General features: G+C 45.3%; 1 protein-coding gene across 2 annotated transcripts in view; it reads right to left on the bottom strand.

The window, feature by feature from the left end:
• Positions 1 to 12,120, bottom strand: part of LOC113510240 (cohesin subunit SA-2) — a 30,257-nt gene that overhangs the window by 12,283 nt on the left and 5,854 nt on the right. For both annotated transcript variants that reach the window (XM_052898626.1, XM_052898625.1), the window contains exons 9-13: positions 11,724 to 11,843; positions 10,831 to 11,049; positions 10,181 to 10,297; positions 8,715 to 8,915; positions 1,601 to 1,985 (exon numbers count right to left, since the gene is read on the bottom strand). In XM_052898626.1, coding sequence (XP_052754586.1) covers positions 1,601 to 1,985; positions 8,715 to 8,915; positions 10,181 to 10,297; positions 10,831 to 11,049; positions 11,724 to 11,843 — 1,042 coding nt within the window. The remainder of the gene's footprint in view (positions 1 to 1,600; positions 1,986 to 8,714; positions 8,916 to 10,180; positions 10,298 to 10,830; positions 11,050 to 11,723; positions 11,844 to 12,120) is intronic.

Genomic DNA, 12,120 nt, shown 5'->3' with positions numbered 1-12,120 from the left:
TATAATCCAGGCCCCTCCGTCGTGAATCAGTCCCGCCAGTAGCTCCACTAACTATGAATCATGCATCACTCTACTATGTCTACTGCTCGGCTATAGAGATATAAGAAGCGCCATTAGGTGACTGACCGTCGCTACTATTAGTGGCAGAGAAGACACGACGACCCGTTATGAAGTTTAGTAGAAGCCGGAGATACAATTGTTATTTTACTCATGGTACGATTAACCCTTCCCACATCGTATGTTACAGAGATATAAATGTAAAAATAAATCGATGCCCAGGAATGGAGCGCAACAGAAATAATCGAGTACACTGCACAAGGCATGCTTAAAATCACAAAACGTTCCAAGTGTTAATAATGGAGATCGGATCCGATACCGCGAGCGAATACCGTCCGCGCGGACGCGGACGCGGGCGCGTCGCCCGGACGCGCGCGGACGTTCGCCGGCGGTTTCGGACGCAGTCGAGAAGCGGGCGCGACAATTTTCCCTTAGTAATGTTAGGTGAGAACATATCGGTGCACGAAACTGTGCTTCGTTCGCAGCGAAAGTCGAGACAAAAATATGCATTATTGGTGCGCGGCGGCCACCACCGACACCGGGCGCGGCGAGTCGCCGGGGCGCAGCTGCGGCGCGGGCTGCGTCGCGCCATTACTAAGGTAAAATACGCCGCCGCAGAGACAGCTAGTGCGAGCAACTGGCTTACCGGCGTCCACGTCGCGGCGGCAGCCGCCCGCGGGCGGGACATGCAACCAAACATACCACACCGTTATCGCAGGCCGCCCGCCGCCGCCGCCCCGCCCCACCCCGCCCCACCCCGCCCGCCGCCGCGCACGCGATACCGGCGTCGATCGGACCCGCCACGGATAGAAACCGACAACTCCGAGTGATCGCGAACATTTAAAAATGGAATAGAGAAAGAGGGAGTTGCGTTTAAAAGTTAGTACGAACCGCACGGTCGGCACCGTGTGGCGCGACGACGCGCGGGTGCGCGGGTGCGCGGGTGCGCGGGTGCGCGGGTGCGAGGGTGCGGGGCGCGGGGGGCGGGGGGGGCGGGGCGCGGCGCCGGGTGTCGGAATAATGCATATTTTTTGTCAGCCGCGGAGTGGCGAGCGCCGCCACGTGCTGCGGGCCGCTACCGGACGGTATCGTTCGCGGCGCCGACGCAGCGAGTGTCTGCGCTCTTGTAAATACACACGAGGCAGAACTTCGTGAAACCGAACAGTCCCCAAAACGTCCAAGTCCACCTCGACCGCTATGAAATCTACGACACGCTTTGTCCCGATTTAGAAAAACCTAGTCCCACAACAAAGAAACTTGTTAATTTCACCATTATATTATAACCATATTGTACAGATTTTTGTTTTTACTCCAATTGAAACATGACAATATACAAATACAGTGTACATAACATTTTGTTTTGGCTTCGATTATGTCATACTACTCAGTTGACTGCCGTATTAATTATAATGATTTATGTACTCGAGAACTATAAATATAAATATGAAATACAAAAGATTGAATATTAATATGAGAACGTATTTATGTGTTTGTTGAAACGTTCAGATGTTAGATGTAGGCGTGAGGATGGACGCGATCGTACCGTAGTCGTGGTGCACGAAGACGAACTGCTGCACGAAGCCGTTGAGCAGGTCGCAGAGCGCGGGCTCGGGCTCGAGCACGAGGCGGCGCACGGCGGGCTCGGCGGGGTGGTGCAGCGCGTGCAGGCGGTCGGCAAACACGACGAGCAGGTCGCAGAGGCTGGTGTAGGCCTCCTCGCGCAGCGCGGCCGTGGCGGCGTGCTGCACGAGGCGGCGGCACTGCGCCAGGTAGCCCAGCAGGCGCTCGCGCAGCGCCGCCGCCGCCGCCGCCGCCGCCGCCGCCGCCTGCTCGCCGCCGCCGCCGCCCGCGCGCGCCAGCCGCTCCTCCAGCTCGTGCAGCGACCACAGCAGCGAGTAGAAGCACGCGCGCACCACGTACACCAGCGCCTGCGCACCACCATCACTAGTACCACCTAACTCCTACCACCACTAACACTATAAACGCGGTACAAGCGCACACATCGAAATACCACCAAAACATTATCTATACATAGGATACTACCAAATTATCTGCATTCCCTTTAAAGGGATAGTATTACACATATACGTCACGACAATGATAGAATTTCATATTTCAAATGTCATAAAATTTTTCATGCAAAAAATATTCCTAGTTAACATATTTTTTTCACTCTGTGTAAAAAGTACCTTTTATAAAAGCGACGTTGCCGCTTTAGTCACACCTGCAATAGTATTTTAGTAACTCTAAAATCAATGAACAGCTCTAAAAACGCCGCTATTGATTAGAAAATAAAAAAAAAATCATTTAATCCAATGACTATCTTTAATCATCGCGCGACACTTACCTTGACCAATAACATAGCACTCTAGCGCTGTCATTGTTCGCGCTATCATTTCATTGGTGCGTCCAGGACACAGTCCACGTGGACCTCAGAACTTTTTACAAACTTTTAACTACAAAATAGTTACGTAGTAGTATTTAAGGGTATCATTACACAAATAGTGCACTATTGAAGTAACAATAAACTTGCATTTTTATTTCGATTTCTCTGGACATACAGTACAGAATCTGACGTGGACGTGTTGTGTTTTTAATGTCGTAAATACACGCAAATTAGTCATCTTTCATGTTTCATCTCAGTGTACTAAGATTGTCTAGAAATTGTATTTTGTTTTCGGCAATATGCTATTATTACTGTGCACGCAATGATTTTTTTTTAATGGGTGAAATAGGAATGGTAACCCCGCCTGCGCTAACGGGATACGCTGGCGGAGCACCAGTGAAGGGTGATCGATGAGAATGAAAACAGGCTAGTTAGCCCATCATGATGAATTCATCAGGAATTAACCATGATAGTTTCCAGGGGGAACCGCGAGAAGGTCGACTTGGTTGGGTATATTGCTAGCAATGGAATTCTTAGTCTCCATTACTAGCAATCCCTTGCCCCCTGCAATGATATTATTTCAAGAAAAAGATATTCAATGACCCTTACCTCCGCTGGACTTTTTATGCGGTCATATGGAAAGAGTTTACAATGAAACTGGACATGATATTTCAAATGTGGATCAAAAAAAAAAATGGCGAAAACTGTTGTAAATAAAGTGAAGAACGTTCAAATAGCGATTTTTAAGGCGCGATAACCCCTCTCAGCCGGGAGGAGAGATTGTTAGTAATGGAGTTTAACCGCCCCATTACGAGCAATACACCCTATCAGGCCGACCATGCGGTTCCCCCTGAAAACCATCGTGGTTAATTCTAGTGAAATTCATCACGATGGGCTAACTGATCTGCTTTCGTCGTCACCTATCATCCCTCATTGGTGCTCCGCCAACGTATACCGATTGCACAGGCTGGGTTACCATTCCATTATAGCCCATTAAAAAACCTCTCAACCTTAGAATATATACCTTGTGCATTGATATATTTTAAAAATAAAAATGCATAGACTATAGGGTAACCTGCAGCCCCTGACGCGATTATCAACAACCATTACATGGACGATTTTCTTGGTAGTAGTCACATGCAAGTTTTGAAATAAGATACTGAGTCTCAATCTCCAAGGACGCTCTTGCCTTAATCCTTCGACCGGCGCGCTACTGATGTTTTAGATGTAGATCTCGCTAACAATACGCGGAATCACATAATACTCGGCGTATCATGAAATATCGTTGATGATGTCTAGGTCTCCTAAGAAGTTTTCATTTCATTGAATATCCTTCCAAATGATTTAAAGGCCTGTCTCAGTCGATACAAGTATATGACCCCCTTGGCTTATTAACACCTATTGTAAGTAGAGGTCGAATTCTCTTCTGTTCTGGAGGCTTGGTATCAATTCAAATAAGTAGGTTTAAAAATTTATCAAACCTTATGTTTTTGACGACGCAAGTGATACAGTTTGTTAAGAAAATCCTATATGGTGTGTTTAAAAATCTTTAACAATATTCCTATGGATATAAAGGGACTTCTATTAAATAAATTCAAAATTGTATTGCGTAAATGGTTACTTAGCAAAAGCTTTTACTCTGTTGACGAATTTTTCAAAAAAGAATAGATAAATACCTAATATAGTTGCCATAGACGTCACGATTTGTGCTAAAAAACAGTGCTGCAGCGCCTCAAACGCAGCGACAATATGCTGAGCATGGCACAGCACATCACGACACGCACACACACATACACGACTCATACTTGCACTAATTATTTTGTTTTGATTTTTAATTAAATATTTAGTTTTTTTTTTTTTTTTCATTTATGCTACTATGTCTGTCGCATGACTCTATGAATAAATTCGTTCTTTCATTATTTTTTTAATATCGAAATATCACGGTTTTAGCAAACAGCTGATGTTTGGTTTTATGATGAGCTATTACAGCGTATATGCTAGTCGACACAGCGAGTGCAAGCAATATAGCTAGATAGCTATTATCTAGCAGGAAATGCAGATAATTTGGTAGCACCTTATATATAAATTAAATAATCTAATCTTTCTTTTATATATAATGTGTACCGGCTTTTTGCTAGGACTTTATCCGCATAAACGGAAGATGTTGCCTAAGTGAGATAAAATCATAATCTTTATTTTACTACACACAAGAAATATTGTACAGTGTATAACTATTTAAGTTTTAATTTAAAATAATAATCCTTGTGAGAGTGTAAACTAGGTCGAAATCTGTACTACAAATGTAGACTATATCCTTCCTCATCCCATATATTTTTTTACGCAACTTAAAATGACCAACAAGCTGTTTATATGTATGTATACTGTACTGTATACATACATACAAAATTTCATAATTAATTGTTTATGCCATTAAGATGTTTTTTTTTTTTTTTACAACACAGAGGGCAAACGAGCATGCGGCTCACCTGATGGTAAGTGACTACCGCCGCCCATAATCACCCACAACACCTACGGCATTGCAGGTGTGCTGCCGGCCTTTTAAAAAGGAATATGCTCTTTTCTTGACGGTTTGTTGTCGTATCGGTTCGGAAATACTGCTGCTGTAAGTTGATTCCAAAGAGTGGTTGTGCGTGGGAGAAAGTGCCTTGAAAAACGCACGGTGGAGGACCGCCACTCGTCCAGATGGTTGGGATGAAATTTTAGTTTATGGCGGGTTGTACGATGGTGAAAATCAGCAGCAGGTATCAATCCGAACAATTCTTCAGAGCACTCCCCATGATAAATTCGGTAGAAGATGCACAGAGATGCAACATCTCTACGCAGTTTCAGTGGGTCGAGCCGGACAGTAAGACGCCGATCGTCAACAATTCGAGCTGCCCGACTTTGAATGCGGTCTAATGGAAGGAGTTGGTACTGTGGCGCTCCTGCCCACAGGTGAGAACAGTATTCCATGTGTGGCCTCACTTGAGCTTTATACAGTTTAAGGCGGTTTTCTGGCGTGAAATACCGTCTCACCCTATTGAGCACCCCCAACTTTTTGGAAGCTATCTTAGCTTTTTCCTCCAGATGACCGCAAAACTGGACGTCGCTAGATATATCGACGCCAAGAATCCTCAGACTCGACTTATTATCAAGGAAAGTGCCCTGAAAGTGAGGAGATACGACAAACGGTGTCTTTTTTGCGGTGAACGCGCAGACTTGTGTCTTCTTAGGGTTAAAGTGAACAAGATTGCGTTCACCCCAGATCGAAACTTTATCGAGTGAAGTTTCGATTTCAGACACAAGTCTGTTCCGGAGCTCATCGGTATGTGCCCGCGAGATCTTTGCATGACCGGTGTATAATGCATCTCCTGTACTGTCGTCCGCATAACAATGAATATCACTGATCTGTAACATATCATTGATATGCAGAAGAAACAGTGTCGGAGATAGTACACAGCCTTGCGGGACACCAGCATTCACAGGTTTTAAGTCAGAGCATGCTCCGTCGACTACGACCTTAATGCTACGTTCCTTAAGAAAGCTGGCGACCCAACTGCACAATCTCGCGGGCAACCCAAACGAAGGTAGTTTCGAGATTAGTGCCCTATGCCACACCCAATCAAAGGCTTTCGCAATATCCAGACTAACAGCTAAGGCCTCTCCCTTATTCTCGATTGCCACCGCCCATCGGTGTGTTAAATAAATTAAAAGATCACCAGCCGAGCGTCCTCGTCGAAAGCCGTACTGGCGGTCTGAGATCAGCTGGCGATCCTCTAGGTACCGGAGCAGTTGATCGTTAATAACTGATTCCATGACTTTCGAGAATAAGGAAGTAATAGCTATGGGCCTATAGTTAGCTGGATCTGAGCGGTCTCCTTTTTAGGGATCGGATGCACCAAAGCAGTCTTCCAAAACTTTGGGACTATACCTGATGAGTAACAGAGCCGAAAAAGACGCGTAAGAACCGGAGCCAACTCTGGTGCACACGTCCTAAGCACAATTGGAGGAATGCCATCGGGCCCACTCGACTTATGGATTTCAAGGGAGAGAAGTGCTCTACGCACTGATCTTTGCGTGAATTTAACATTCGGCATAGAGCTCTTACAACGCGGAATGGTCGGCGGTAGTTTCTCTCCGTCATCCAACGTCGAGTTTGATGCAAAGAGAGATCCAAGGAGATCGGCCTTCTCTTTGGCGTTCAGAGCCAACGAGTTATCCTCCCTGCGCAATGGTGGAAAAGATGACTGACAGAAATTCCCTTGTGCAGCTTTGGCAAGAGACCAGAAAGCTCGAGATCCCGAAGGTAAACTGGCCAATCTCTTGCCAATTCTACCAATATGCTCTGACTTCGCTGTGGCCAAAACTCTTTTGAAGGACCTAGAGGCAAAGTTATACTTCTTTTTAAGGGCACTGATGTTAGGATCTCGCGACGCCACACCTTTGGCCCAGGCTAGGAAGCACTCCTGTTTCAGGCGAGATGCTATTCTACAAGAGGCTCCATACCAGGGCTGGGATTTCCCACCGACAGGTACCACAGAGTTAGGAATAAATAATTCCATTCCCTGAAGCACCACATCGGCGATGGAATTGGCGATGGCGTCGGGATCCCCCAGTGCGAAGCAAACCTGCCTCCATGGATAAGATGCGAAAAAAATCCGCATCTCATCCCAGTCTGCCGACCTGTAGTGCCAAACACGACGTCTACCCGTAGAACGTGGTGGAATCGGACTCATGAGAGGCACTTCGCTCCGCACCAGACAGTGATCCGACGATCCAAGCGGAGCTTCGACGGAAATCACATAGTTGTCTGGGTGGGTGGTCAGCAGAAGGTCCAGCAGTGAAGGTGAATGGTCCAACACATCAGGTATTCGCGTGGGCGAGGAAACAACTTGCGTCAGACCATAAGCCAAAGCAAAGTCATGAACAGATCTTCCCGCATAGTCGGTTGTACGTGAACCAAGCCATTCGGTATGGTGGGCATTAAAGTCGCCAAGAATCACGACTTCAGCGGAAGGAATCTGTTCGAGCAGGGAATCTGTAGCCATTTGGACGTGCTCAATGAGTTGGTCGGTTTCGATGTTACCGCTGTGGGACCTGTATAGGCATGCATAGACGCGAGGATGGTCATTGCAGTCTACGCGCAGCCATAAAATAGACAGGACAATATGCAGCACATCCGTTCCTTCAAGAATTCCAAGGCGGCGACAGCAGATATCCTCTCTGACATACGCGCATACACCGGCACGCGAAACAAAACAATGTTCAAGTTTATAGCCCGGGTACGTCAGGTATGAAGTTTCGTTTGGAGAGGATATCTGTGTCTCCGTTAGAAAGAGCAATGCCGGCCGCGCCGTTTCTAGGTGTTGGTGGACAGCGTTTAGGTTAGAATGTAATCCCCTGATGTTGCAGAAGCTCACATTGAGCGAAGGGGATGCCGTAGAAATCTTGCTCCGTTTGCCCTTGGTTCCAAAGAGCGGAATTTTCTTTTATATATAATGGGCAGCCCGAGCGTAGTTGCTCGAGGGAGGATTCTCCAGCAACATGGTTACTGGTACCTCCCTGGGGTATGTTATTTTTTTTTAATTCCACTGCCATGGTTGCGTGTTGTAAGATAGGGGGACGGGGTTGGGGAAAGGATTTTAGGAATAGGAAAGGGATGGGTATGGGATGGGAATGGGATGGGCTCCGGACTCCCTCACTCACCATACGGAATGTGATCGCACTAAAAGTACAACCACTTAGCGTCGGTATTCTGTGAGGGTGTGGTACTTCCCCGGTCGAGCCGGCCCATTCATGCTGCAATACCATATAGGATTACAGCGTGGCTCTACCACAGTAAAAAGATGTTATAAGATATTGATATTAAAAGTAACAAACAAACACACTTTCACATTTATAATATTAATAAGGATGACATCAAATTGTATTAATATTGTAGATGAATTGAACCTTCAATAATAATTAATAATGTATTTATATCAGTGCTTTGCTCTGTTGAGGGTGAAGCAATAAACTGAGTTGTGGCCATTTTGTATTGCTATGGCACACTCACAAACGAAAATTGTGTTTAGCTTTATTTTATTTTTTTTATCATTTATGTTATCTCGCTTTTTTTTTGTATATGTATGTTGTAATTTATGTGCTGTAAGTAAGTAATGCAAATAAATTATCTATCTATCTATTTCTGTATCAATTTGCAAAAGACAACTTCAATGAATCTTTCTAATTTCTATTGCACTATATAATCTAAGAATAAATGAGCACATACCTGCGGCGGCATCTGCGACTCGTTCTCCTTGGCGCACTTGGGCAGGTCCTCGAACAGCGAGTCCCAGATGTTGGTGTCGTTGAGGTTGTGGCACATGTACATGATGGACACCTTGCGCAGCGAGTTCTCCACCGCGAACACCTCGTCCGCGTCCGGCGTCTCGCCGCCCTCCAGCAGCGACCGGTACTCGTCGATCGCCTCCTGCCGGCCGAGCGGTGCGGTATAGTACCATGTCTGAGCACGAGCACGAGCACGAGCACGAGCACGAGCACTGTACACGTACTGTTACGATACTAGCATACAGACATATTATTGTTGACTAACGATATCATTTATTTCCATTTAAATCAATAATATTATGCCTATATAAACACATACAAATTTGAAATCAGTCAGTCGTAATGTAGCTAGCCAAATTACTGCCCAGCTACGGACCTGGTGGTCTATCATGAAATGAAATTTCGAAATTTCGGGCTCAATTTCGTGTTTTTGTTCGTATCAAATTCGACCCAGTAAATGGAGCTTAACATTTCGTTCATCATAAATCCTATTCTAATAGTCCAAAGAAACGATATTTTAACATTTTTAATAATTTTAAACAGCATGTATTTTGTAATTTTAACATCAAATTTCTGTTTCGTTCGTCCCCGAAATTTCGAAAAATACTTTATGGTAGGCACTCTGGTTTCTGCCCGCCGGTTTGGCCAGTAAAATGAACTAGTTAGATTCATCCCGGCTCAATTAAACCCTAAACTAAGGGTCTCGCGCGTCGCGAGTCAAAGCGAACCTTAGCTGTGTATAATAGAAAATATTCTTCTTTTTCTTTTCATTTAAGAGTTTCCTCTTGTCGGTGCAACTAATTCATGCATCTTCTTCCAGCCAGTTTTATCCCAAGCCATATTCTTGACCTCCCTATACAACATGACATCTAGCGTTTCTTTTATCTATCCCATGTAGTTACTCCTATGTTTTCCTCTTCCATTTTCGCCCTCTATATTTCCTTTTACTTTGCTCTTTATAAAATCGTCATATTGTATAAGATGACCCAGTACTTTGTCTCTTCTATTCTCTATTGTTTTAATTAATGTATGTTTCTCATTCACCCTTTTCAAAAAGAAGATATTAAATAAATAATTTCAGTGTATGGGAAAAAGTTGTATTTTTTTTATATTAACTACTTAGGCATTTCGTACGAGACTTTCTCGCGCATCGAACGTGTTCCGATTTGTGCTATTCTAAGTACCTTATTGATCCGATTTTGGTGTAAACAAAAATATGAAATTGAGTCCGAAATTTCGGAATTTCATTTCATGGGGTCTACCATCCTCTGGTGTCCGTCCAACCATCTCGCTGGTGTAGTGATTGCGTGCGTACCTTGTACCGGTTGACGCACATGTCGGTGATGGTGGCGCGCGCGACGTTGCAGCGCGTGTAGACGCGACTCAGCTGATGGTGTGCGTGCGTACCTTGTACCGGTTGACGCACATGTCGGTGATGGTGGCGCGCGCGACGTTGCAGCGCGTGTAGACGCCGCCCTGCTCGCCGCACAGCCACTCCAGCGTGCGCCCGCACGTCTCCACCACCTGCACGTGCAACCACCCGCCACGCCTCATTACCACCTCAATACCACACCGACCCTTTGTACAAAACTCCTTTGCTTGGCCACCTCTGTCCCATTAGTGTATTGACCGTAAAGCAGTTATGTTTGCATGGCTGTATTTGGGTTTGAAAGATAGGATATGGCATGAATTTACAAAGTACAGAGGAGTAACACCTGAGTCCTCAGGAATGTTATCATATGAGAGGTATCATGGACGAAACAGTATACTCTGTTATGTCCATGGTACTGTTCATGTCTATAGACGACGGTTACCACTTTCCATCAGGTGGGTCGTCAACTTGTTTGCCATTCTAAGTTGTATAAAAAAGTGCGTGTTGATATAATTATAATTCAATATTTGCATATTTTCACTGTTTTGTAAGTTAGTAAGGATTTAAAAAAATATATGTATGCACGGTCACATAGCAAACTAAATAAAAAGACAAAAAATAAGTACTCGTAAGAAATCACAGTAGAAATATGAGCGATTTGAAATAGTAAGTGAGGGCGACAAACCTCAGCTTCCGTCTGCACGGAGACGATGTCGCGCAGCTTGTTGAGCAGCAGCGTGAGGTTGCCCTCCTGGCGCTGCGTGGTGTACAGCTCCAGGTCGAAGTACTGCGGGATGGAGACCAGGTTGGTGAGCTTCTCGGGGTCGGCGCCGAACTTGTCCAGCAGCGCGGGCAGCGTCACGATGAAGTGCGCCGTCATGCGCGTCCGGTCGTCGCTCACTTGCTGCACACCAACACATCGTACATTACATACATTATACACACGCCACTATAATATTTTAACTTCGCTTAATAAATCCAGCACCCTCTATGCAGTGTCACAATGGAAAAGGATGCCTATATTATGGAGCGATGAGTGTGTATATTTATAATAGGTTTACTGTTGTAATCTTTTGAAGGAATCAATAAAGAGTATCTATCTATCTATCTGTGAGGTAAATAACGACTATATGGTCTTGACATAGAATAAGCTACCCCTTCTTTTCCCTTGAGTGTCATAAGAAGCGACTAAGGGAGGGCGAGGGATAGGAAACAGTGTCCACAAAGTCTGCGGTTTTTTATTAATGGATGAAAATGGAATGATATCTCGCCCGCGCTATCGGTATACACCGGCGGGGTACCAGTGAGGAATGACAGATGAGGATGAAGCAGGTCAGTTAGCCCATCATGAATTCAACAAGAAGTATTCATGATAGTTTCCAGAGGAAGCCACGTGGGAATCGACTTAATAGGGCATATTGCTAGCAATGGGGCTGTCAAACTCCATGGCTAACAATCCCTTTCCCCCCCCTGTCAGGCGGATTAACAACCGCCGTAGCAACCAACCGCATACCAAGCGTGGCAACGACTGGCAAAACCCCTAAGGGGCTATCGGCGAGGTTGAGCAGCGCGCGGTACCTTGGCCTGGTCCCTGGACAGCGCGAGGTGGTGCTTGCGCGCGGGCCCGCGGCCCACGGGCGGCTCGCCGGTGCTGGCCTGCCGCACGCAGCACACCATCAGCTCGATCAGCGACGACTCCTGCACGCCACCGCGCATACCGACACATTACTTATGGAACACACTTCCTCATCAAATTACAAATAGCCCAAGCATTGGGATTTTCAAATCTCTCTGAAGAATTATTACCTCTCACAATGCTGATGTACGTACTTATTATATTAATATATTTGTGTATTTAATATAATATATATATCTATCTATTTATATGTATTTACTTATATATATTTTTATTTATTTATTTCTACTATGACATTTAAGTCGATTGGTACACATGTATAACTGTAACTACTAATGA

The sequence above is a fragment of the Galleria mellonella genome, unplaced genomic scaffold (genome assembly GCF_026898425.1).
Source record: "Galleria mellonella isolate WM207_F2 unplaced genomic scaffold, CSIRO_AGI_GalMel_v1 utg463, whole genome shotgun sequence".
Taxonomy (NCBI): domain Eukaryota; kingdom Metazoa; phylum Arthropoda; class Insecta; order Lepidoptera; family Pyralidae; genus Galleria; species Galleria mellonella.
The sequence above is the reverse complement of the archived record's forward strand: the minus strand, read 5'-3'. Positions and strand labels throughout refer to the sequence as shown.